The 27,209-nt window shown below is 41.3% G+C and overlaps 1 protein-coding gene across 3 annotated transcripts in view; it reads left to right on the top strand.

Moving 5' to 3' along the window:
• Window positions 1-4,781: 4,781 nt before the first annotated feature.
• Window positions 4,782-27,209, top strand: part of TRPM7 (transient receptor potential cation channel subfamily M member 7) — a 59,136-nt gene continuing 36,708 nt past the window's right edge. Inside the window, exons 1-2 of one of the 3 annotated variants that reach the window (XM_055715585.1) lie at window positions 4,782-5,042; window positions 26,523-26,602. In XM_055715585.1, the coding sequence (XP_055571560.1) occupies window positions 5,040-5,042; window positions 26,523-26,602 (83 nt within the window). In that variant the 5' untranslated portion in view covers window positions 4,782-5,039. The remainder of the gene's footprint in view (window positions 5,043-26,522; window positions 26,603-27,209) is intronic. The other 2 variants (XM_055715584.1, XR_008733093.1) reach the window with 2 other exon arrangements.

Raw genomic sequence — 27,209 nt, 5'->3', positions numbered from 1 at the left:
TGCACGTTTTAAAACGAAAGATACCATGCTCTCATTTGCCTAATTTGGATGTGACAAGCCGTACCGCAGTCTTGAGTTACTGGTTTTGCATTCTGAGCTTGGTTTATTACTCACCTGGTCCTTTGCACTGCCATCAGAAAGCTACTCTACAGCCCTTTCCTAGTGCTGGAGGTAATTTGCCAGTCCCAGAAGAAGGGGGAAGGACTGAAAAGATATGCCTCGCATAGCTTTCCCTGCATTTGCATTGCAGGGTAAATAGCTGACTTTGTAGGATGCTCTAGCCTGAATTTAACGCCTAAATGGAGTGAAAACACTGCTGCTGTGGTGGGCCTCATGGTTAGAGGGGAGCTGGGCAGAACTGCACTGGTGGCCTTTGGGTGACACCAAATCAGCTTTCCTTTCTCTAAAGGCAAGCTATCTCTTGTGTTCGCTTTTCAGAATTACTTTGTATAGTAAGATGTCAATGCTATTTTGCCAATTTTAATACGTGAGCAGTTCTGTTACTTCAATCTAAATACATACATTGCTTGTGAGATTGGAGCCTAAATCCATTACAGGGGATAATCTGATTTGGCTGTTAAATATGTGAAATTGACTTTTTTGTTTTTCTTGATATACCTAGAATTTACCCTACATGTTATGACTTATTTCTTGAATGTACAGCTAAGGCACTTCCTTCCTTTGAAGGAATACATCTCAGCTGTTAAAGCTAACGTGTTGCTCAGACTAACTACTTCTTGGTTTTGAAGAACCTTGCTATAATGCAAAAAGATTACTAAACCTTTGGGACTTCTTCAGAAGATGATGTGTAACTCTGCAGTGTAATACATACCAACAAAGTAACCAGAATTTCCAAACAGTTTAGAAACTCTGAAGTTACGTGTTTCTTGAGTTTTATTTTCCCTGGCTTCAATGGAGACACTCCTCCTTTTAGGTTATATTTCCCAAGCGTTGTGATTAACAGCAATAAGCTCTTTCTACTTCATCCCATTTTGAAACAGCGTATTTTGAATTGCTGAAAAGTTGCATGTTTGTAAGGTTATTTGGTGTATTATCTGAGAGGTAGTGGGCAAAATATTTTCACAAAGCCTTGGCAATTCTAGCACTGGGAAAACCCTTCACAAATTATGAGGGGACCTGCAGATCCCATTAACCTGTGTCATTTTACGCTTTTTTTGCCTCACTTGACAAGCTTTAAAACTTAGTGTTTGTTGAAAAATAAGTATCTTCAGTGTCAGGAGTAACAGAATGTAAACTGGTGAGTTGCCACTTTAGCTAGACAGCAGATTTACCTAGATATACAATAAATGGACAAACCTGTGGCTGAAAAAAATAAAAGTATTTGGGAGAGTTCACCCTTGTTAGAAGAATAAGAAAAGTGAATCAGTAATACCTCTTTTCTGCCACAAGTGACTTTTGTAAGGGACAAAAATGGTTTCTACACAGAATCTGTTTGACCTTGAGTAGGATATTAACTAGATCTCCTTATCAGTTGGCATTTGCATCTGATTTAACTACATGAACTCCAGCATGTATTTTGAACAACTTTAAAAGAACAGTGGCAGAATAACAGTGTATCTCTGGTGTACAGAGTCCAACAAAGTCAAAACCAGATGACTTCTGTTTAACGGTAGCTCATCTCATCTCTCAGAAAGAGGAATACTGTATTTTAATTTTTTCTTTCTCTGCACGAGTCAGTATTTCATCTATGTGAGGGTGAGCAAGCCGTCAGCCAGCTTCATCCTGGCTACTGGCTATTGCAGTATCAAGATAAGGGCTGCTTTGGAGAGGTTTCTTGCAATTCTTTAGCACTTAATGCAGTGAGATCAAGTTACGGCTGGTTTAATGCGATGTAAAACCTATTAAGGTTGCCATCGCAAATTTTAAACGATGATTTCATAACAAGCTTAACATAAAGTGCCAGTGACAGACTGATTGTTTAGTTGAAGATACAAAAATGAGATATGGGAACCACATAGCAAAAGGAGTTTTGTTTAAACCAGTTATATTCCATTTTAGATAACAGAAGCTTGCCTCAGGTTAAAGGTCCTTAAATGCAATAAGGTATAAAATAATGCTTCATTATTTCTTCCTAATTCACAGCTGACAGTTGTTGATTTGGAAGGAGATATCAGAGGAATTCTGGGTTGACAATTGCTGTGGTTGGGAGATAACGCTTGGGGTGACAAGTAGCAAATATTTATCCTACAGCTTCATCCTCTAAGGCTGAGGTACAGTAATCAAAACATAAGATTTAACATCTGAATGTAGAATAACTCAATCTTTTTGGATGACTGACACCGCTAGCTTAGGGTCAAATCACATCATGTTCTGTATGGCTGATAACGTAATCGAAGGATATAAGGTGACTTCCCCGTGCCTTGCGCCGTCACTGTTCCCCGTCGTGCTATGTCCTGCCCCTCCTTCACAACACTGAAGGCTGACGCTCCCCCAGACAGTGAGGCAGAGAGGATGTTGATGACTCATTTTTCCTTCATTTTCTTCACAAGCTGTTCCAGTGAAATAATGTGCTGTCTCTCCATCTATGCTTATCACAAACAGCTGAACTTTTCATACAATTTGATGTCAATCGCTTTACAGTTTTGCAGGATCAACAGGAAAAAAGGCATGGAAAATTCCTCACCTCAAGCATGCTTTCCTAAAACAATGGCTTGTACCAGGGAAGTCTCATGCCCAGGCTGGCCTCCAGCTACTTTTTCCGAATTCTTTGCTGCTTCTAGCTCTTGCATTTACAAACATTAAACTTAGAGGGTACGGGAAGCAAGTCAGTATAGCCCAAATACTGCTGTGAGATGAGGTGAAGGAGCTAATCGTAGAAGAACTTGCTCTCATTAACTTCATGTGTGACGTGAGGAGGTTTAGATTAATCATTTAGAATGGGGGGAAAAAAGAGGAAGGGAGGAAGCAGGAATGTGGTAGTTTGTCAGAAATGCTTTATCGTGTTAGCCAAAGAACTCAGAAATCCCCCACTTTCTCTGCTTTCCTTGGGAAAGTTCTTGAACAATCTCCAGAAAAATATACTGGGCTTCCACTGCTGCTCCTGTTCCTGCTCTGTAAGCCAAGAGCTAGCACTAGCACTTGGGAATCCAGGCGGGAACAAGTAGCTGCAGGGCAGCAGGCTTGGGATTTCTCCTGCAGTAAGAGTGAATCCAGTGTGTTATTTGCGAGATCTTGCACTCAGAACTAATTTAAGTTTTCCCTGGAAACACCTAATTTTCCTGTTCAGTGGAAATTAAAGAGTCCTAGGGGCCTAATTTCCATACCTATGTAAGAGAGCACAAATTCTGAAGCTGACTAAAAAGAAACACCAGGAGCTCCTCTGCAGCTGAGCTCCCTGCAGCAACACCCTAACGTGGAAGCTGAATGCCCAGTTGCCTGGATTTTTCCAAATTTGTGCCTTTTGTTTGTAGCCAATTTACTGCTGGACTTGCCCTGCTAAATGGCTGTTAACGCGAGGACCTTTTGCTTCCTGTTACCTACGGTTCAGTCTAAACTAGGGGCTGCCAATTCTGCTTTTTTTTGAATGCTTGACTTGATTTTTGATCACCCCTTTCTAATCATTGCAGTGGGTCTAGTAAATTTGGTAGCGTGCTGAGCCTCAGACTCCTCAGAGGCAGTTTCTGTCATGCTGAGGCTCACCAGTTTTCGGCTGGGTGCACAGAGCTGTTACCCTGCGATGCACAAACCATGGTTCAGGTGTGAGTGCACACTCGTGTGTCTGCCAGCTTCGCCCAATGCTACGTGCAGTTAATGCTGACCTTTTGCAGCAGGGGAAGATGGGTAATACCTGGTACAGCACAAAGGATAAGGCCCAATAATGAAACCCAAAGTTTTTAAATTAATTTGGATGTTCTGATTGAGTTTATACAAAAGTACCGCTCTTCTATGGCTATGGTATTGTAGAAATGGTACCAGGACCTTTAAGTCAGATTTAACTCGCTTTTGATCCATGTTTTCAGTGCAAAAGCAACACTGAGCTGACTGCATATGTCTTAAAAATTAACGTCATAGTGTTAGACATACTTCCTAGAAAAGTCATCCAAAAATGTATTTTTTTATATATGTTTAGGGAAGGCAAATAATTAAGCCAAAGTTAATTAGTCTATTTGTCTTCCTTTACAAATGCTGTTTATTCAGGCACACAGTTTGTTGAAAAGCTATATAATGAAACACACACTGGGAGTTATTGTGGGAGGCTTTTTGTTGGTGATACTGATTCCCACAGTTTGCTGATGGCATACGGACAGCAGACCGGGCTCCTGCCCAGGGCAGCGCCTGATCTCAGCTGGGAGCGGGGCCGCTGCAGTGGGCGAGGCGCATCCTCCTCTCTCCCTCCAGATTGAATTTTCCTCCGGTTTAGCCCCGGCCGAGCTGACACGGTGCTCATGGCGGCACTTCACCGCGGAGAAGCGCCAACAGCTCCCCACTCACGCTGCTCCCTGCTACGTGGTGTAAGCAGTGAGTAGTGCGGGGGCGGGGGGGCGGCCGGCGGGGCGGTGCGGGGCCTCCCTCTCCCCGCGCGTTTCCCCTCAGCCGCGCTCCTGCCCCGCACGGCCGCCCCCCCGCCGCCGGCACTCGCTCCCGCCTTCCCGGGGTGTCGTGGCGCTCTCCCCCCGCCCCGCCGTGCGGAGCGGCTGCCCCCGCCGGCCGGCCCGCCCCCGCCCCGGGGGGCCGCGGCGTCCCCCTCCTCCCGGGGGCGGTGCGCGCTGACGCGGCAGCGCCGCGGCTCCGCCGGCCGAGTCGCACAATTATGAGAAAGAGCCGCCGGGCCGAGGCCGCCGTCAGCGCCGGGTCCTGGTGCGGAGTCGAACCAGCGCCGTCCGCCTCGCCCCGCTCTCCCCTGCGGCCCCGGAGCGCCGTCCCCGCCCGGCCCGTCCCCAGCCCGCCCGCCGCCGCCGAGCCCAGCCCCGATAGATGGAGACAGGCCCCGCCACCGCCGACGCCGAACCACGAGCGGGAGCTGCCCGGCGCGAGGCGAGCCAGAGTCGGCGCCGAGACCCAGCCCGGCCCTGAGGAGAATGGTGAGGGCGGCGGGGGGGGGAGGGGGGCGCCGGCCGCCGCTCGGACGGGTCCCGGCCGGCCGCTCCGGGTGCCGGCGGCTGCGGATCCGCTTCGACCCTTCTGGCCCCCGGGCCCGCCTCCGCCGCGGCGGCTGCCGCCCTGCCCGCCCCGTCCGGGGTGCCGCGGCGGCGGGAAGGAGGGACCCGCCGGGCTGACACCTCCGCGCCGGAAGGGGAGGCGCGGGCTTGGCCGCCTGGGGCCCGGCCCGGCCCGGCGTCACCCCCGGCCCGCAGCTGCCCGGGCTGCCCCGAGCCGCCGGGGCGAGGCAGCCGCCCGGCATCTGCGGAGCCGTCCGGTTGGTGCCGGCGGCCCGGCCGCGCCGCCCTGCTGCCCTCCGCCCCCCGGCGGGGGTCCCGCTGCCCGGGGCGCCGCCTTCCTGCGGGGCTCCTCGGCGCGGTGTCGCCCGGTACCGGAGTGGTGCGGCCGACGGCGCCGTTCCCGGGGATGCGGCTGTGCCTCCCGGCTCGTCTGTCTCCCCGTGTCGTTTGTACCATTTCGACGCGTTGCCATGTCCAGGGGAGCGTGTGAGCCCTTGCAGAGAGCTGGGCGGGTTCCTACGGGAAAACACGGCTTTAACCCCAGCTCTGTCTTTGGCTGCGAGTCGGTTCTTCATCCTTGCGAATTTATTCCTTAGGTGATGCTCACAGAATTCGGAGCGAACCACCAAGCGCTTTCAGATAATTTTGAGAGTGCGGAGCGTGGATCTGTGGATTTCCATGCTCTGCTTGAACTTCCAGCCAGCTGCTTTGTTTCATGTCAGATAAAGGTGTTCCATGTCACAGTATATCCTTCAAAACCACAGGGGTTCATACCTGTGAGCCTTCTGTTTCTGACGATACCTGTGAGCTGTGTAGAAACGCGGGCCATCTTTTTCCAGAACCTGCAAATCCAGCACCCTTCCAGCAGGAGCCTTCCCTTTGGCTTTTCCCACTGGAAAGCGCGCTTGGCATCTCCCACCTGTGTGGTGGTACTTGCACTTCTCTCCTGAGGTGGTTTTTATTTTTTCTGGGGTGTGGTTGGTATTTAGCTGGTTTGGGTTTTAGCTCCAGTGTTCAGTCGGTGCTGACATAGCCTAGAAATGCACAGATTGCTGTTAACCATGATAGATTTGTAAACTGATTGCGGCTCAGGAGTTTTGCTGGCGATGTAGCGTGTTTGCAATGTTTTATACTTACCCCGTGTTTATCGGATATTTTGAAACCACTGTTTAAACAGGTGTTTTGCCTAAGTTGAATGTGGGATGTTTAACGCAGGTTCGTTTTGCTAAAAATTTCCCTGCTGCTGCATGACTGTTTAGCAGTTCTGAATAATTGCTGGGCAGTGTCCAACTTTAAATCAGGAATTATCCTCAAGAGTGAGTATTTCAGTGTGGTAATTCTGGGATTCTGGGAGTTAAGTCTTTTTGTCTTTTTTTTTTTTTTTTTTAATGTGTCTGTGTGGGTGAGATAAGTGTTTGCTAGATCATCCTTCATACCTTCTGGTATGAGGCCATTCTTGACTTAGCTATTTAAAGTAGGTGAAAAAACCTTTGTGCATGTGGAACTGTTTAGGCTGGTGTTGGACTGTTTGTACCTTAGTTTCCTGATGTTTCGCTTTGATATTTTTTTTCTGCTTGTTTGAACTCAGGAGTGGAAGGGTGATTTTCACTTGTCGAACAAAGGCACCTTGAAACATCACTTTGCATTTAACAGCTATCTCACTTGTATTTAAAGATACTCTATCAGATCGTCTACCTCCCCACGTGGATTATCTCAGAGAGAGGCACTCCATTGTGTTTTAAACTTTCGTTTCTTTTCTTGTCCCTTGAGGCTCTGCCTAACTCTAGTCTCGCTGACTTACCTTTTTGTCTTATCGCATCAGCCCTGCTTTCTCTGTTCTGCTGGCGATAGACTGCAGGATCCAGACTCCTCTCTTTTTTCCCATCATTATCTTTACCACTTGCTGTGCTTCTCTTTCCTGGAAGCTTTTCACCGACACCCAAACTTTTCCTTCTCTTTCTCGTCCCTTCGTGATGTGCTTTCTGTTAACTGTTCGCTCCTTGTGGACGGTCATGACAGATGAGTGTTTTCTAAACTAATCGATGTTGTCTTGAACTTAATTGATGCTGACACAATAGAGTTTGGCCGTATCAGTTTGTCGACTTTACACCAGTAATGCTGCAAATCAGTCTCTAAGAGGACTTGTCAAAAAGTGTGTGTGAAGGGAGGGAGATACATTTATAGTCAACAGTTTGTGTACTTGACAGGTTTTTGCATAGCAGGTTTAATTTTCTTTCCCAGAAAGACCCTGATTACCCTAAGTAGGAGTTTAATACGTAGCTATACTAGCAGTGACACTCTTACTAAACTGATGCTGTCAGCGTGTTGTCAGAAACAAGCCCAAATTTGAAGTTCTAGTCTTTAAAGACTTGAGGTTGGATTTTGAAATTGTGACTTATGCCTTCAAAAATCAAGACAACGAAATGATACTTCTCATGCCAATATACTTAACCTGAAAAATGTATCTTTGTCTTGTTCCTTTTTTTTTTTTTTTTTTTTTTTTTTTTTTTAGATATTTATTTCTTTTGGAATCCTTCGTTTCCTTTAATCGTGTCTACTTTGGCCGCAATATTTGCGTGCCACCTTAATTTGCTGAAGCAAGTAACATCAGTTCTGGTTTCTTTGTCTCACTTTTTTAAAGGCAAACTGACAGTAAAATCAATGTGTGTGTTTTCCAGAACTGAAGTTTTGTCTTTGAGGTCATGTTTCTTGTTTCTGATGTGAATAATTCCATCTTGGTGTATTTTAGCTTCGCTGGTTGAAATTCTGGCAGTTGACTTTTCAGCAGATAAATTACCGAATAATCTCAGTCTGTGTGTATATTTGGATAAGGTACTTAGCATGATTATTGAAGATAATGTCACTTCTTACCTCTGATACTGCCTGTATCTACTACTGTAGGTAGTGGCCTCTGACAAATTAGTCTATATGCTTCATTATTTCTACAAAAGTAGTCCATGATACTGACTTGACCTGTGGTAAAACTTGGGAGTTTGTTGCATTGTTTCTTTATGTTCCCTGGCCTGAAACTTTCATTCTCCTCTATTGTATTCTCTGCACTCTTGTTATTGCCCTTTATTTGATTTAATTCCATCTCTTTTGCTCAAATCATGAAAATGTACAGGTAATAGTGTCATGTTAATATATATTGCGATTCAACCTTTACCAAAAATGATCTACCTCATTCTTGGTTTCTGTTATTTTTATTACTTTAAGCTTAGCTTTTCTTTCACTTGAATTGTAGATATTTTTGTATTTCAAGTAATAGAAAGCTAACCTAACAAAAGAACCAAAAAAATAAACCCCCAAAACCTTTGTATTGGCAAGCTTAGCTTCCTGACCTGGCTTGGTGCAGGATTAGTGGGGCATCGGTGCTGCTGCACAGGGGAGGAGGCAGGGTGTGCGGGAGGTGACTGCTCTGTTTGGTAGCAGCCGCTCGCTAACCCGGTGCTGTTTGGCACACTGAACCATGGCGTCCGGCTGGATGGGACCACGGGCCTCAGCAGCAGTGTTTCAGACCGGTCTCCATCACAGCTGTTGCACTGACGGAGAGAATGCTGTTTTTTTGAGGAGTGGTGAGGCTTTTTCAGCCCCCTTTACGCCCATATTTTGCTTAGTATGTAAAGTGGATATGAGACGTTTTAAAGCAGGGGTGTGAGCCACTTTCTTTAACTACCAGGTTTGCTGGAACCACAGAACAGCTCAAATTTGTTTTTCTCCCCAGCCACTAGAATTCTTGAAGGGAAGCAGGCACAACACGTGTTGTCTGATGGCTGTTAGGTGGGCAGAGGAAATTTCTTACCACAGAAGGAAAGGCCAGTGAACTTCTGATGGGATAATGAAATAAAAAAACCAAGAGAGAAACTGGGATAACTAATGTTGTTATCCTTAACTGTATTGGTTTGGTTTTTTCCTTCTCAAGAATTGGGCAAAAAATATTCTAACTGTATGGGAGATACAGGGAGAAAAATAGCTGTTGCTGATTGTGGTGCTGATAATTCCCAAAAGCTGCCTTATGAAAGGACTAGAATATTTAACTGTGGAAAGTGGTTTGACAACATAATGGTATGAGGATGTTGCAGGAATAGCCTGTAAAATAAATGTAGTGGTTGATTGCCAAGAAGATTTTAAAGTATGGTAACAAACTTGACAGCACATTAGAACAGATTAAACTTGGTATATAAGTTCTGCATTTTCTTCCCCTTAACCAAAGTTCAGATGTTACTGAGGTGGTAGGCTTGGATTAAACCTTAATTCTGGGAGTGTCTGTGTTTTGTTTTTTTTTAAATAAATTCTAAAAGTCGCATCAAAGTTGCAAATTATTTAATACTTATGTTGTTAAAAGCAACATATTTTTTTTTGCCTAGACTCTTACAAACTCATTCGAAATCGAGCTGTTTCATGCATTTCTTATTATCGGATTTTCTGAGATGTTTGATCTCTCTGTGTGTATGGCAGATGTGCAGTTGCGGGGTTAGTGTATCCCAACCCATTTTTATTTGATTTCATTTCAGCTGAAGGAGGATGGCGTTTGATATGTGTGCTAGCGTAGCTGTTGACTTTCTACAGCTGCAAAATTGGAATGTTACAGGCTGATTCCAGAATCAAGTTGGTACTCTGTTGTGTGTACTTTGACAGCTAACGTTTTCAGAAGATCATCCAACTTCAGAAAGCTTGGTTGATACTTCATCTTCAACCTGTCTGTGGAGATCACTAGTTAGCACTCAGATACAGTCCAACATGAAGTGCTTATTTTGTTTACGTGCACATCATGTGCTTTGCAAAGAGTGTGCAACTGGCTAACTTTCAAAGAGTATAGGTAGATGTGTGCCTGTAGCTTGTCTACGCCTGGAAGTTATGCACATGTGAATCTTATCAATGTCTAGACTTAGTGCTAGTAATTGTAATAACAAAAGGTTGGGGAGGCCTTTTTCTGAGTTGGAGAGCTTTGGAACTCTCTTAAGGTCTGTGACAGCCTGGTTAGGCTTTTTGCTTCCTAGTTGGGGATCCCAAAGTCGGATATGGATGACTCCCAGTGCTATTGGATTCTGTCTTTAATTGTTTACTACTAATCAAGTGAGATTTTAAAAAAAGAAGCTGCAGGTTCTGAGAATTGGCATATTTCTATTAATTTCTGATTTGCTGATTTTTATTTTTTGTTTTTATTTTTTACTGATAACCTTTTGGGTTATTAATGCAGTATATTTTTGCTGTCATACACTAATCCATTCCTGCTGTTAAAGCTCTAAATTAATTTAATCTAGGTGTTCAGTCTTTCACCATAATATAACTATGTAATCTTCAAAGCCTGGGAAAAGTGTCAGTTACAGCTCTGTCAGTTTTAACACAATGATTATTGCAACTGAATACCAGCCTTTGTTTTGTGCAGCATTCCCACTTACCTCTACCCAAAGAGGTAGTTGTTTTCTTAATCTTATCTACTTGTCTACTTGATTCTTGTCATCTTTGCTAAGAGACAACAGAAACAGAAAGATGCCTTCACTTTGTAGCCTCCTACCTTGTGCTTGGTGGTATTTTGCAAGATGACTCTGGTTGACAGTTCTTATCCTAATATCTGGGAAGTTTTTCTTTGCCTAATACTGCAAAGTGGTAATCAATTTTTGTGAATGAGGACTTGACAAACATGACTTCAAATTTATGTTTATGCCTTCTGCAAATGATTTTCTGGTTGCTCTGTTAGGAATACTGTATTTCACAAGCACTCCTTGCCTAAAAAATTCTAGATTCAAGGCACTTCTAGAACTAGTACTACTCAGCAGTCCAGGTCTTCCCACTATTACTCACTTCATTGATAATATAGTTCCCAAGACGGACCTGGAGTGCCTGAGGTGTGGATGTGTGTGTTGCAGGGTAATAATCTCAGATGCAGGGCAGGGTCGATGTTCAGGTCCATAGCATCTTTACTAGCCGCTCCCAAATCTGCCAAAACTTCTTAAAGGTGTGGCTGTAATCCAGTCTAAACTCACCTAAGCCCTGGCTGTCACCCTTCCACCTGTCTCTTTTGCTTCCTTCTGTACTTGGTGACTGTTTTGGGATCTGAATTGAACAAACATGTATTCTAATCACTTCCTTTTTTTTTTTTTTTTTTTTTTGAGGATTAATTATTTTGTCGGTCATTTCCCTGGATTGGCTCTCCATGTGACTGCATAAGTGCCAGTGCTGGTATGAGATAGGGTGGGATCATGTGCAGAGGCTTAGGAAATTGGACTGTGGCACACCTAAACTTGATGTGAGCTGTGAAGCTGGTTTGGAGGCTTGCTTTGAGGTGCTTGAGAGTTGACTTGTGCCATCCTATTAGTAAGTGTTCAGTTACTCTGCGTGCCACCCTCTCTGTATGAGTGTTTTCTCTGTCTTACAGCCTTGTGCACAGGCATGGATGGAGCTGCACCATCACAAGTCAAGTTCTGTAGCCTCTTTGAAGTATAAACCAAATCGCATTGCAGACCTGGTCTAATTGTACTGCAGGCATGTAGTAGCGACGTTGGAATACTTCTGTATCTAAATTTCTGTTTAGATAGGATGCTTTTCTTGACATTCTGAGTGTGTGCTACTAGATGTAAGATGACTTTTTTACCAGGTATGCTGTGCTGTAGTCTGTGCGCTGAGCTGCGTCAAGATGAGTTTGACCCTTCCCATCAAGTTATTTCTGTTGGCAAATGATCCACTGCTGGTAACTTGTCTCACATAACATGATAATGCTAGTTTTTTTCTCTCCATCTTCTTAACATGCTGCTTATTTGCTTTCTAGTGCTATTCCTGTTCCTGTTTAACTTTCTCAAGAAGCTGAACCTATTTCTTTGGGGTAGGAGAGTGCGAAGCTGCATGCCACTGATGTATCTGACAGAGCTCAGCACAGCAACCATGTGGCCAGGTTCAAAGAGGGTCACACCGATGTGCAACGTTGTTAAAATTGCATGTGTATTGGTCTTGTGTAGTAAGCTTAATACAGTATACTGGTTTGTGGCTAGAGCCAGTCTGAAAAAGCTCTGCTTCCTTTCAAAGCCTGTCCCTGTGGCTGCTGTGGTCATGCAAGTATTTAGTCAGGCATCACTTCAGTCACCTGAATAGGTTAAATTATGCATGTGCTTAAGTGACAGATGATTTGAGCCTAAAAAAACCAGTTGTGTAATTACAGAACTGTTAATCAACTTTCTCTTCAATTACAAAAATCAGTTAATCTACAGGAGTAGGTGCAGTTAATGATGTTTGAAATGTCAAAGTCTTACCAGTTTCTCCTGTGTTCCCTGGCTGCAGTATTGTCTAAACTGTAGTTTGCAGCATTCTGTTAAACAGCAAATTTAATAGAGCTTCAGCTGAAGGCATTAGAAGAGTGCATGGCTGAGGGTGATCTGGCCAGAAAGTCTGAGAGTGATTGATCTTGAACGAATTCCTGCTCAAGGTAGTAATCTCACACTAGGGAAAGAGTAATGAATCACTGATATCATAGCTGACAAATATCCTAGACAACTTTCTAGGAACTTAGCATCGTCTGGTGTTGCAACGCCTCTGGATGCAGAACTAGTTGGAAGAAGCTCACTCCTGATTTCACAAGCTGTAGTTTACTGACTCCTTGATAGTGCTGCTGCAAATGTTTGCAGGGTTATGCTGCAGACTAGCCTGTGGGGCAGCCCTGCCAGCACTTACCTTGGCCTGCTTGAGGGGCACTAAACAAAGATGTGAGGTTGGGATGGACATTAACCTCTTAAACCGGCAGGAACTGGCTTGGCAGCCAGAGGCACTGAAAAGCAGAAATATCCCCCTAACTAACCTTTGTCCTTTTAATTTGTGCCAGCTTCACAAATGCTCTTGATGAGGACTGAAGCCTTTGCGTTGTTAAGCAATTGGTCTGTCTTATTCTTGGTTTCTTTTGTAAAAGTTTTATGTGGCAAAATCCCCTTTCAGTTTTCAGCTGTAGAAAGAACAGTTTGTATGCGTGCAGTTTTCCGTGTAAAACCTACCTCAGTATGTAGCAGTCATGGATTCTTCACTGTTAATTTCTCTGTAATTGTTTCAAATACAGTAGTGAAACAATGCGGTCTTTTTATGTTGCTTATGTAGGGAAAGAGGGCAGAAAGCACTCATCATCCTTGTCCTGGTTTGGGCTGCCAGCTAGCATTACAGGTGAACGTTCTGCGGTGATGAAGGCTGCTAACAAACGAGTCATTGTTTGAATGCATCATCTGGTTGTGCTCGGTGTTTTGTAGCCCACAAGAGAAATATTTGGTACTAGTATAATCATAGTACTTTGCTGGACAACACGATACAGTATACTTTAGGCTGCACTTTCTTTGTGCTGTAGAAAATGTGCAAGACTGAATCTTTTCTGCTTTCAGAAAAATCCTGTTTTCAGGTTGTAGAAAGATGTTTTCTGGTCACATGGATGTAGATGATCTGCAGAATACAGGTAGACTTTGCAGAGAGGGGGAGGATTATTCACAAAAGCTAATTAGGCAGTGAGTCCCTAGGCTTGCACAGTGGGGACTGAGGGGGATTCAGAGCAGCTCTTTTCTCTCCTCTCTGCAGAGAGAACGTAGGAAAAATTAGCACTGCTAAGATAAGGTTGGTCTTTTTTGACTATCCTCTTGGGTGTCATTACTGGTTTTTTCTGATAAATATAAAGATCTTGCATGCAGGACAAGAAAAATCTCTTCTAATTAATGTATTAGGAGTTAGTTGGGGTTTAATTATACCATGAATTAGAAAAAAAATCTTTAGTGCCAGATGAGAATGGATGCTATTCTTAAACCCAGGGTATCTTCTCACCTAAAATGTGACCTTAGGCAGTATGTTCTTGCTTCATTGGCAGCTCTCTGAGAAATAAAGAAATACAGTTAGCTTCCTTTCCTTCCTGAACATCAGGATACAGGTGCTTAAAAAGAATGCCTTTTTAAAGTGTGACAGATCTGTAGTCTTCCTGGATGCCTAGAGTAAGTAGGCTTTGGGGGATTATTTTGATGTACCTTGACAGTATGCTTAGATCAGCTCAGCTGTTTTGCTAACCCAGTATCTTACTGCTACCAGAGGGGATGTTTTGCTTCCCACCCTCATCGTGGCCCTGTGGTCCTTTCCTGTGCCTTAGTTTGCTGCCCAGTTTGCATCTGAATCAGTGCATTCTGACATCAGAGCTACCTCCTTCTTTTTTCCTGGAAATAATGTGGTGCTGCTTAGGGAGTTCAATCAACTTTGCCTTCTCTGACTGCACCCTGGCTGTATAATTTGAAGAATTGCATCTGTTAAAGCAAATATTTCCCGTATGTATCTTGGCTTTGCCGTTACCAGGACCTCCACCTCCTTACTGTTGTCTTTTCTTTCTCTAGAATGATAGTCTGTCTGCAATCCTTTCCCCCCGTAGGCCGGAGGGGAGCTTGAGGTGTAAGTCCAGTACAGCTTAGGCGGGTCTTTGTGCCACGTACCACTCGGCACTGGTGAGCTTTACTGGAAGTGAGTGCGCTGGAAGTATAATAAACAGAAAACATTTACAAAGTGCAAGTGGTGCTGTGATCTCTCAATATAATTTAATTAGTTGTTCCCCCCACTCCACAAAAAAAAGCTATTTCTGAAAATCATTTATTTAATTTTGGCGTGATTATTTAGGCTTGTGGTGTTTAACATGAAGGTGTTGCAGCTAGTTCGGTTCTGTGGGTAGCCTGCAATTCTGCATCGGCGTTTGGTGAGAGAGCTGAAAAACTGTACTTTCTTTGACCTGCTTGAGTAGGTAATACCTCTACCACTATGCAATAAGCAAAAATTAGGAGATAAGATGGAGACAGTAAATTGTATATCCTACCTGCATTGCTTCATTATACCTTCAGTTAGTGAACAGTCATCTGGAATGGATATCCTGTTTTACATTTCAGATATTTTTTTTCTTGAGTTGATTTTCATTTTATCAAATATATTTAGTTTTCCTTGCTAGAGCAAAAAGGGAGTTTTTGTCCTCACAGATTATTCTGCTTTTTAGTTGGTATTATCCAACTTGATGAATCAGAGTATTTCAAGTCCATACAAGTGTTTGATAAGAGTTTTGTGCTTTTGATTTGATATCTGAATACCCAGCTGGGGAACTCAAGCTTACTAGGGTAGGAGAAACACCATCTTCTCTTCCCCTCTGCATTAGAGCTAGCCAGACCTAGGTTTAAGTCAGTAGTTAGGCATTAGGATATCTGTGCTTGTATCTTAATTAGCAATGCTGTGAAGTATGTGTAAGATAGGAAGCTTGGTAGTGCTTTTGGTAAATGGTGCAGTCAAATGGTACGTTTTAGCAGCCTGAGTATTGACTTGGAGGTAAAATGAATGACTTTAAGCTCTCTCACAGTACGTTGCATTGTGTAGGTTTTACAGGTCTGGCTATAATATTTAAAAGAAAGATTAATGAAGAGGGATGCAAGAGTGTAGCTGAGACTCTCAAAACCTACTAATAATAAAATGGTTGGATGCTAATGGGAAAATCAGTGTAAAAGAATATTTCAAGCAGTCATCATGAGGTTGTGATGGTGAGCTCAATTTTTATGTTTGACTAGCCTCATTATATCAACAAAATAAGACACAGTAGCTCAAACAGCTGTTCCCCTCAAAAACAGAGGGTGGAAAATTTTAAAAATGCCTAAATAAGCATTATATATTATTTCAGATGGTAATTAGCTGCTTTCACATTTGCCTAAATAAACCCAGTTAAGTTTCTTCTTTGCACTTTTCTAGAGTAAACAGAAACTACTGAAATGGTTTTAATGGGGAGCTTTATCTTCTGATAAGAGTCTAGGTACACGGATGTCTCTAGAATGCTGTCATGCTACTTGTGCCCTGAGATGAGGGCTGCGGGCGGCGTGCACTCTTGAGCAACTGCAGACCTAGCTCGCCCTGGGAGGAGAGCTGGTTCTCTCTCCTGGGGGCAATGGAAGTGTAACTGAATCCAGTAGCTCTTTGTCAGTGAGCTGAATTTAAAAACGCTTAAGTCTTTGTAATTCGACAGTAGGTGAAATATACTAAGCAAATTCTTGTTTTGGCTTTTCTCCCAGCTCACCCTACTTTCTCCATCCTGTTCTAATCTCCCAAGAACTCTGCTCGCTGTAGAGAGCTGACCGAAATGTTCGCTTCCCCTGCTGTAGCTAGCAAATACTGGGACATTGGTGTGCAGGCGTGTACCCCATCACACCTCCATGATCCTGTCCGTGAGTAATGCACGTGCATTCCTCTTGCGAAGGAAGTGAGAACAGTTCAAGGGTTGTATGACTGACTTCTGTCTTCCTCAGGCAGTCGGCTCCAGTGCTGATATTTTAATTCTAGCCTGGGACCAGCCTAATCTTAATTTTCTGCTCTGAGGTGATTTCTGTAACTTACACAAAGTGACTTTTGGTGTGGTTCTTTTTTTTTTTTTTTAAATTGTACTTGCTGTTAAAGTGAACAGAATTCCAAATCTGTTTCAGGTGCTTCTTTGTTTGTTTGCTCGCGGGCCTCTTTCCTAATGTTGGTAGTCTTGGTCATAAAAAGAAATCGGGTTTCCTTGATACTGTGTCGAAAGATAAGTTATGTGAAATGTCATCATCCTTAGCAGTAGTTTGGTGCTGTCACCTGTTTCACGTCCCACTAGCACTTTCTCTTGCCTTTTCCTCTCACCCATGCTACAGAGAAATATTATTGATTTGTAATAATTTAAATGTGGGCATAATGTTTTGGTTATGTTTTTTTGGTGGTGTTTTGGATATTCAGAGGATTGTCTGAGGCTAGCTATGTCAAAAATCCCATAGTGATAACAAGTTTCCATCGCTCTAGCGAGTTAATAATAGCCTACTTAAGTCAGCAGGCACCAAAATCTTTGCTGTGATGATGGAGAAGTACCTTTATTTGTACATTAAAAATAAGTCAGATCTGTAAATGGGAAAAGCCTGAGTAAGTGGTAGAGCAAGATGAACAACATCCACCCTTCCAGCTTGCTTTTGTAGTTTTAATGTGCTTCAGCACATAATGCATTAATCAGATGTTCATGCACTTCATGAGCTAGAAAGGGAGGACCTTCTTTAAATCTGCAGCTCAAATAAAGCTGAAATACATCCTTTGCACAAGGTGAGGTGAACTTGCAAGCCTGTATGCTATCTATGAATAGTGGCTGCCAGTTGAGCTTTTTTCATCTGGGAACAAATCGGAAGCAAATCAAGGGTAGGGTTTATTTATTTGGCTGCTCACAAGAACCCTTTCCTACTGCTTTATTACCAGAGGTGGTCACAAACTCATTTCTTGCATCTGTGATTTGTATTCCCTACGTGATGGGGAAGGGACTGGAAGTTGCTTGGGGAGGACAGGCAACGGATCCAGGCTATGTGAATTGTTTTACCTCTGAAAGCGTGCCCCAAGTCTCATTCCTTCCAGAAATAAACCCAGAGTTTATGGATTGTCTGTTCATACACCCTATGTGGCACGTGCAAGGTAAGCCCAGCAGCTGCCAGAAATGTGAGGTATGAACCAAACTAATTCTTTCCTGTGGAGTAAATCTGGTGAGCCAGGAGGTGCAGAGGCTTCCACAGCCATTCAGTGTGTCCTGTCGGTCCCTGCGGAAAGGACCAGGGAGGGTGGCCATCCTTGATACCCACAGAAATTATCTGACCCACCTGAAAAGGCATGGCAGGGTTTCTGTTGCGTGTTGGTGAGTAGTTACGCTGACTCTACCTTCCTGCTGGTCTCATTTAAGGGAGCATGTAGGCTTGCAGTCTGCATCAGCGGTAAGGTTAGAACGATTGCAGGCTGCAGCTAAGTCGGTGCTGCTGAGAGAGGTAAAGGGGATGCAGACTATACGGTTCTATCTCTGTAGATAAGGAAGGCAAAGCAGTCTGTTTAAAAATGTCAGAGATTTGGAACTGGTTTAGATGGGTGTCCCGGCAGAATGAAAAATGGGTTTTGAAGGAGGGACCCCATCAGAAAGAAGCAGGCGCTGTATGACAAGTTTGCAGACATTCCTGTGTACTTCTGCCATGTATTTTTTTGGAACCTCTCATTTGAACAAAGTGGGTATTAGAGTTAAAAATGCTGGCTGAAAAGCTGTGGCTGTATTTTCCTTGCAGTTACTACCACATGCTCCCTTTTTATCCTTTTCTTTCATCCATGGTTGTTAAGTTTTAGGGAGTGAAGAATTATTTTCATCTTCTTTCAAAACGCAGTGGTTTGTTGCTTCTAGATCATAGCTTTGGTGTATGTTTTGAAATGCTTTATGGAATGCATCGAAATGTGATTGGTCTAGGAGATCATAGAAAGTAATTTATAGATTCTTTAGAAGGGCTGAAATTTTTTTAGCTTGGGATTTCATTAGTTGGGAGGGTTGGAAATGCGAACTATTTTGAAATCAGTTTACTTACCCCAGTTTACAGCAGTGAAACTGGTTTACCTTCTGCTGTGTTTTCTTTTTCTACTAAAATTCCAAAATCTGTTGGGATCTGAAAGCTGGGAAATAAAAATGCATTGCTCCCCTTGCCCCCCTCCCCCTCGCCGCCCCAGCATGCCATCTGCTATGCTGACACAGTCTTACAGAGTCTCTGGTTTTGGCAGGTTTATTTAATTACTGTATCTGTTATAATTGGACATTTAACTCCAAAGGTGTTTATTGTTCTCTTGGCTGAGAGAAAGATGTTCTGGAATTACACCAGTGTGTGCGTCTCTTCTGAAATCAACTGATATTCCATTGTGACCTGAGATATCTCATGCTGTAGAATCAATTGTGAAATATTTTCCAAGTATATCTTAATTTATATTTTTGTATTTTAATAGATAAAATATATTTTATGGATTATTATTAGTTAACCTCTTTTTAATGCCTTGTATGGATGGTGTATGCATTTTAAGATTAAATGCTTTCTAGAAAGGAGGAGTAATTTTATGACTGGTCTAACTACAGAACAGCATGCATGTTCCTTTGGGTGTTAAACCAGCAATTTAAAAAAAATTATTTAAAACATGCTGGATTTGCCCCAAATTTTCCACTGAAAGACCCGTACTGAAGTTAGAACATAACTTTCCCAGTAATGTGGGTAAAGTGGATTGAGTTTGGATGTAATAGAAGTGTCCCAACAATGTTAGGTCTGTTGTGGGTTTTATTCTGGTGCATCAGGATTAAGAATAACAACTCTGGAATGTTAAATTCTGTATAAGAATTTATGGTCTTCTGAATTAAATGAATCTACAAAAAAATTCCCCAGACAATTTTATGCTTTGTGATTGTATGGTGAAAAAATTCTCACAGAAGCAGCCAGTTCTCCAAATAGCACATAGGAATAATTTTTTTCAAGTTCAAGAGAGCTGTAAAAATCCCTTTTGACAAATCCCAAGTGTTCTTTGCATCCAGACCTGCATGTGGATGTGGTGAGTTCTGTGGCGACTGCGTTACGTCAGAGAAGAACTTGATGAAACAATAGCTACTCTGTTAGAGACCTGGATTTCTGTGAAATCTGTTCAGAGCAAATCTCCTGAACTGTTTAATGAAGAATGGGATTGTTGAAGGTTTGTTTTCGGCACTAAGGGAGCCATTGATTTGAAGATTCCTATCTTTGCTCACTGGCTCATTGGAGGTCTGCTGCTGAACACAGCGTGCAGAAAGCTTTCTCTGATGCCCTTTTCCCTTCCCTTCCCTACTTCCTCAACAGTTTTTATTTAAAATAAAACCGGTATTTTTTTGCTGTTGAGCAATGTATTTTCAGGACCGTAGCAGTATTTTCACTGGAGAAGTCTTTCAACCCAGAAAACGAGAGCTGTTTGGTGTCTTATGAGTCAGGTGAAGCCGGGTGAACTGTTCTGCTCGGAACAGGATCGTCAACATAGCAGAGACACCTTTGGTGCGTGATGGGTCTGTCTGCCTGATCCGGTCGAGTTCTGTGACAAGAAGTGTGCCCAAATGGGTTTGGGAAAAAAATAAATGAAACAACATTTTTGCTTGTAGATGAGGCTGGTAGTTGTTTCAGAATAATAATGAAATAATCCTGATGTGGACAGCAGGTAAAATATCCTTGCAAATATTTTTGTTTGTAGTGGATTAAACAACAGTTTAATGCACAAGTTCTCTTTGAGTTATATCCTTCACAGGGCTACGTTAAAGCCCTCTGTGTAAGTATCATTTGGCATTGTGAAAATATTTGGGCCTTTTTGTCTATCTAGTATTGCACATATCCATTATTTTCTATAGCAGTTACTTTAAAAAAAGCGATAAGGTTGACTGATACTCTAGTTATTGATTCAAGAACAAATTTTGTAGGTTTTTTTCTGTGTGTTTTGTATCCTCTGGACAGACAGCACTGTTACTTTTTAGCAGAGAGTCTTTTAAATATAGTTTGTAATACTAGCTGGCTAAATGCTTTGTTTTCTTCCCACCTCCTTTAAAAAAACAAAACAAAAAACCCCAAACAGTAATTATAGAGGTATGTAATTTTAAATTGCAAGGAAAGCAAGTAAATTAAATGTCTGGGGTTTGCTGGAGCCAAGAGTTTGAAACAAGCATTAGCAAATAAGTGGCATCAAACTGCCTACCTTTTTCTTTTTTCCTCCCATCTGCTTATTTACTTAATGTTAGCTGAAGTTCTGAAGACTTTCCTCAAATGATAAATGTTTCCGTGAGGAACTGAGTTGTGGTCTGCTAGCATTTTTAATACAAAACTTTAGGTGTTTCGGGAGGGGAAATATAGGTATAACTGTCTTTAAGATAACTCTTCACCCCATACACAGTGGCTTTGTTCCTTAGCTCATCCTGGGATGCACGTTTTTAGTATCGTTCAGTTAATTTGTGCCATGAACAAGCCCAGGTACTTTGCCTGGAGAGCAGATCTTACCACCTTAAGGGTTTGAAGCCCCTGCTGGAAATCTCTGCAGAGAGCTAGCGTGTGTTTTATTTATGGCACCTCTTCCCACAGTAAGTTTTATGAATTCTAAACGACTCGATATGTGTTGATTTAATTGGGTATCATTTTCGTCCTGGTGGTTTGGCTTTATTTGGTTTTATTTGACGTATTGAGTATGCGAGCGATAAGATAAAGGTTTGTCTGGAATTTCTGCCTCTCAGCTGTAGCTGCGGGAGGCCGGTGCTCAGCTAGGGGTGAGTTGGCCGGGCAGGGATCACAGTTCAGTCCCACGGCACAGCACGTGTTTGGCTGATGGAGTTGGGTCAATTAGATAAGAGATCCTCTGGTAAATCAGGACAAGAGTGCGTGCAGTACGTATAGTTATATAAGAAGCAGTAACTCGGTGGTGGATGTTTCCTTGAACAGGCAAGCTAAAGGATGTGCTTAGTACAGGGTGTCACTTAGAAATGTTTTGAAATTTACCTTGTTGGTTGCAAGTGTCCTACAGACAGGACTGCTCTATGGCAGGGCACACATGGCTATTCCTGCTGCAGTTTCCACTGTATCTTGTTTTCAGGCTCACTGAAACTTTCCATGTATTTTCTTTTGCCCAAATGGAAACTTAAGCTTTTTGGAAAATTGGAGGTGGTAGGGAAAGAATACAGAGTCTATTTTTAAATAAAGGACAAATGAAATTGGAAGATCTCTTCCTTTAAAAACTATTGCCTATATTGAACTGCCATATGGTGTAAGTGAAGATTTGAAAGATGAAATACGACGTGCCATAGAAAGTGATGTGACTTCTAAATTTGAAATGGAGGTTCAAATCAGTACACAGTCAGTAATTGTAATATCAATTATCAGCTTTCCACAAAAGTCACAGTTTGGAATACAGTTTTTAAAATCCAGGTCAGTTTCCCGATTTAGCAGGTCAGCTCTATAGAAAAACTGTCAGTAGAATGGCTGGGTTGGCATGCAGCGTTGCAGGTTTGAGAGCAATATATCTGAGATAAGTTAAATTTTAGTTTTGTAGCATATTCTATAATTTATGAACCTCCAACAGTATATAGCATCACAAATGAGCAGAAGGAATAAACTGGGATCCTTTTGTCAGTTATACAGTGTATTTATACCTGCCATATTTGTGTTCATTGAAAGCCATGGAAGTTATTCTGAGATCTTGCAAAACAGGAAGGCTTACTTTCTATACAGAAAATAATTCAGCCCAAACTTGTTGGATAAACTTGGAGAATTTCACAATAGTTTTATAAGGCTTTGCCATACTCTGTGCATAAATTACTGCCCTGCTAGAACTTAGTTGTCTTACTATTTTAATATATTGAATGAGAGGCTCATAAACTCTTACGTGAGTTGAAGCTGGGAGAGTGGTAGGTGGTTGGGGTTTTTTTCTGAGACCTGATCTCATACTGTACTTTGGTGACTGCTTCTTTTTGTATGTAACCTCCTATCTATATAACCTTAATTTATAGTTAGCTTTGTGTTCAAAGTTTCATTCTACAAGGACACTTGCTAAAAATATCCATAGTGAATTTCAGTGAAGATAACGTAAGGAATTCCTTGCATCTTGAGCAGGTACACTTAAATAATTTCCATTACTGGTGCTTTGGAGTGCTACTGCTATTGCTGAATCAAAAATAGCTAATACTAAACCAGCTATGGTAAAACTTCCACCTGTTCTAACAGGCTGTGGGATTATTTTGGCATTTAGATACTTCCAGAAGTGGGAAATACTGAGGTCGGGCACGCATCCTCTTGAGTTTGTAGTTCAGAAAATACGTGGGTACGTTTTGTTTCGAATAGCAATTACAATTATTTCAGCACTCAAGAAACTTTATGAAAGGAGTTTTTTATTGGAAATAGTTTAAAGTATTTCCTTTAATCATGATCCTGGGGCGAGTATATCTCTTCTAGCTCATTGAATAAAATCTATGTGCTTTTTGTTTAAGTTCTTTCAGAAGTACCAAAAGACACAGTGAACTTTGTTGTTTGCTCAGAAATCTGTACAACCAGAGTGGGGTATCTTGCATAACCCTCTACAGCTTAAAGACTGAGCAAAAAAGTTCATAGTTCCTTTTTTCACCCCTTTTTCTTTCCTTTTTCTTGACTAGCTGCACTACAAGGCTCATTCTTTGTATCAAGAGCTCCTGAGCCATGTTGCCTGTAACCATTACGTGAGGTACACCTTCTAGGAGGTACACCTTCTATAAGGTACACCTTCTTAACATGCTAGCAAAGCAGGTCACTCCAATCAGCAGTAGTTGCCCCATTACTGGAAGCAGAGTTTAAGAGGTGTAGTTCTGTGATTAAAAGCTTTAATAAGAGCAGGCAGTTTTTCTAAGTCTTGATAACTTGCATACTGATTTTTGAGTACTTGTCTGGATTTCCTATTGTAACTTAACCTTTAGCTGACAAGGAACTATTTCTATAGAGGTAATTGCTGCAACTAATTTATCTTAACAGTGTCCTTATGTCATCTTCCTTTTTCTGGTTGTCACAGAAACATTATGTAATAATAGGTCTTATTTACAGGGAAGGCAATAATGTGTATCGGTTCTTCCTACATTTTTAATATGATCTTTAGCCATTTATGGGAAATGTCTCTTAGTTAGTGTTCTCTTCTTGGTTTGCATTTTTAATTTTTTCTTTTCCCCTCGACTGAAAACAAGACTCTAATTAGCGAGATCTGTATAAAATATCTTGCAATAAAGATCAATCAGCATAGAGGAGTTCAGAGTTAATTTTAGCAAATGAAAAGTTCCAATTATGTTTTAATAATGTAATAGAGCCTTCTCTGTGTAAACAGCATAGATTTACTCATGCCTTAATGAAAATACTTTCACTGCTGAAGAATAGAGAGAAATCCTCGATGAGTGGTTAGAACTATACATTCTTTAAGATAAAAATTAATCAATGATTGGTTTGTGGGTTTTTTGTTTGTTTAAATTTTCAGAACCGTTTATTATGAAAAGTGGTGTTGCACATGGTGAGCCAGTGTTCCTTCTCCCCAGCTTTGATTACCACTTAATAATAAAACACTATTGCATGGAGCAATTGACGCAATTACTTGTGGTTTATATACTTCAGCTTTCAATATCTAGCATGTTATGCCTGTGATAGCTTGCTTCAAGGTGTGGTTTTAGCCAGCTGGCTAAAACATTTAAGTATTAAATTACTCTTCTTTATCTTTTTGTATTCTGGAGGATCTGCAGAGTTCATATGTAAGCTTGAACAACTGCCATGTTAAGGTAATGGTCTATACAAGATCTCAGTTTTAAGAAATGAAATACAAAAATACGTACCCATATAAACAGTGGGGACACTCAGCTAAGAAAGCAGCTTCTGGAACTGGTATTCATATCACGAAGGCTGAGGCCTGATAGTGTTAAAAAAATACTATGAGAGGAAGAAGCTGAGAATTTGGACTACCTACTGTATGTGTATTTTTACGTAGAGTACAATAAATATACATAAAGGTACATATACACTTATATCAAATTTATTTTTATAACATTGCTAATCTTCTGATAAAGATAGAGAAGAGATAAAGGTGTTTTGAGCCCAGCTCATGTAAGGCGCAGATGTCCTATAGGAAATACCCAGCTTCTTCGTGGAAAGTGATGTGCTTCTCTTTTCTTACCCAAGGACAAAGGAGAGCTACTGAAAGATTAGAAGGACTTTGAGGACAGCGGAGGAAGAGATCTTCTCTTTCACAATCCTGTTAAGATTCAGTCACTTCGATCTTCTGCTCCAAAAGAAAAGGAAAAAACCAAAAAGGAGGGAAAAGCACCATAAATGTGATAGAATCCTTCATAACTCCATGTTTGCTTATAATGTCTAATATCCTGCTTTTCCCTTGCTTGATTTCTTCTTTTGCAACAGCATCCTTTCCAATGTATAGGGAAAGGAGGTAGGACGGTGGCAACTAATGGCTTTGGCTATTTATTCCAGGTGTTTAAAATATGAATTTAAATCTCAAATATATGGTGTATGTGCTCGTTCTGTTGTTCACAGCTCTTCTTCCCCGCCATGGTTGTTCCCTGTGGATTCTGCATCCCTTTCTCCTACCCTTCTTTCTCTCTTGGGAGCACTTGTACCCTGCACCTTCCCATCCTCCTTGGAAGAGACCGGTGACCGTCTTAACGTTAGGACAGAAACTGGAGCAGGAGTTGTTTGCCATCTTGACAGATTCATAGTCAGAGTTCACTAAAACAAAATATTGGAAGGTAGATCGTGATGAACAATGTGGGAAAGATCTGCTGAGTCTGAGAAATATTTTGAAAGAGGGTGGGGAATTCAGGAGCAGTTTTCCAGGGACCTATATTAAAACTAGCTGGTACATTCTTACCTGTAATAATTTCTTGGTATTATCTTAAACTGATCTTGAAATTGTGATGAGTGAAAAACTACCCATCTTTACTGAATCTTCTGTTATAATAGATCTGGAAAAAAATATCTTAGTTTCTTCGTAGCTTCCACAGACCTCTATTGTAGATACCTGTGAAGAATATACAGCAGTTGGGTTTTTTCCCCTCATTGTAAAATAGAACAGGTATGAAACTTCTCACGTTTTTCTAAAGGTAAAGTGTAACTGTAGAACAGGACATGCTGTCAGCAAGGAAGAAATTTTAACGCAATGTTAAAAAGAATTTAAAGTAATCTTGCATAATGTGCAAATCGGCATCCCAAGACTGATTTCTTGTTTTTAATTACTAAAAATCATGTCTGAGTTCCTTTCCTAATGTATTGCTGAAATGTGACGTAGACATTGTACATGATGATATCATTTAGCATGTAATCCTGAGATTATCATGTAAGATAACATATGTTAATGGTTGCTTAAAGTAACTGAAATAAAATTATGTCCAGCTATTGGAACAGGTAAGCATTTGAAGAAGTAAACCTCCTTAATTTCATGTTTCAGAATATGTTTCAAGTTTAAGCTTAAAATTAGGGTTGCTAATTAAATTTGTTTATTGAAATGAAAAGTTTCTTGATGAAGAACAAAGGTTCTGACCTATTTATTGCTACTAGAAAAGATTGCCAGTGTTGCTACCTGCAATTTCAAGATGAAAATTTTACTTTAGTGAAGAGGTAAATAGATGAGATTATTTGTTTCTCACTGCAGTGTGGTTAAGTTTTAAAAATTGTAACTTTTTTTTCTTAGGAAGGTAAACAGTATATTTTTAAGTTGTTTGGGGTTTTTTTGGGTGCATCTTTATTTGCATATTGCAAATTCTTGCTATTTAAATGTTAGCTTTGAAAACATTACTTTGGATTTTAAGGGAATTGTGTATAATTACATAATGATTCTGGTTATCTCAACTTTTAGGCCGTGTGAGATGCTTTTATAGGGACATACATGGTTTTGATAGTTTTTGAGAGACAGCAAAACAATTAATGCTAATTTAACCTCTTTGTTAGCCTCTAGTTGCCTTCATCTTTAAATATAATACCCCTCATACTCTATTTCCTGTTTCCTTAAAAGGCATTTTTCATTGCAAAGTTATATGATTTCTATTTTATAATACTGTTTCGCTTTTTTATTTTTCAGTCCCAGAAATCCTGGATAGAAAATACTTTCACAAAGAGGGAGTGTGTGTATATTATACCAAGTTCAAAAGACCCCCACAGGTAAATGACACATGACGCAAGAACTCATTGCTGCTCTTTAAAAAAATATCAGTACTTTAAAGATTATAAAGAGAGTGTAAAATAGATTTTTGGCTTAACTACTTATCTGTATAAAATACTGTCTTTAGTAGTTCACTTTTGTTGCTGGACATTGTCACTCTGTGTGTGGCTTGGGTTTTTTTTCTTTCTTCTTCTGAAAGTACTTTGGCATTGCAAAAATCTCTAATAAATGTTCCTCTGTTCTCTTTGCTGCTTCCTACCAGTCCTCCTAGTGATGTCTATGGTGTGTCTCCTGTGTGGGTTTCATAATTTATTTATTTATTACTTTTTTTTGCTGGCATAGTTCTGAAGTCAGAAAGTCACATAGAGATAGCCTCTATTGGCATTTAAAGAACAGCAGTGTGAATGCTGGCTGAAGTGTAAAAATAAACCTGATAGTGCAGGAAAAAGGGGTGAAGAATTCATAGAAGAATAAAGAGAATTGTGATGGAAGAAAAAAAAAATTACAAAACAAAGAAATATTTGCTTCCAGGGAAGATAGATTAAATAAAAACAATATGGATATCAAAAGATTTCATGTGGTATCTAGTAATTTTTTATCCTTAAG

This window comes from Falco cherrug, chromosome 7, assembly GCF_023634085.1.
Source record: "Falco cherrug isolate bFalChe1 chromosome 7, bFalChe1.pri, whole genome shotgun sequence".
In the NCBI taxonomy this organism is placed as follows: domain Eukaryota; kingdom Metazoa; phylum Chordata; class Aves; order Falconiformes; family Falconidae; genus Falco; species Falco cherrug.
Note: the sequence above shows the minus strand (reverse complement) of the source record. Positions and strands in the feature narration are given on the sequence as shown.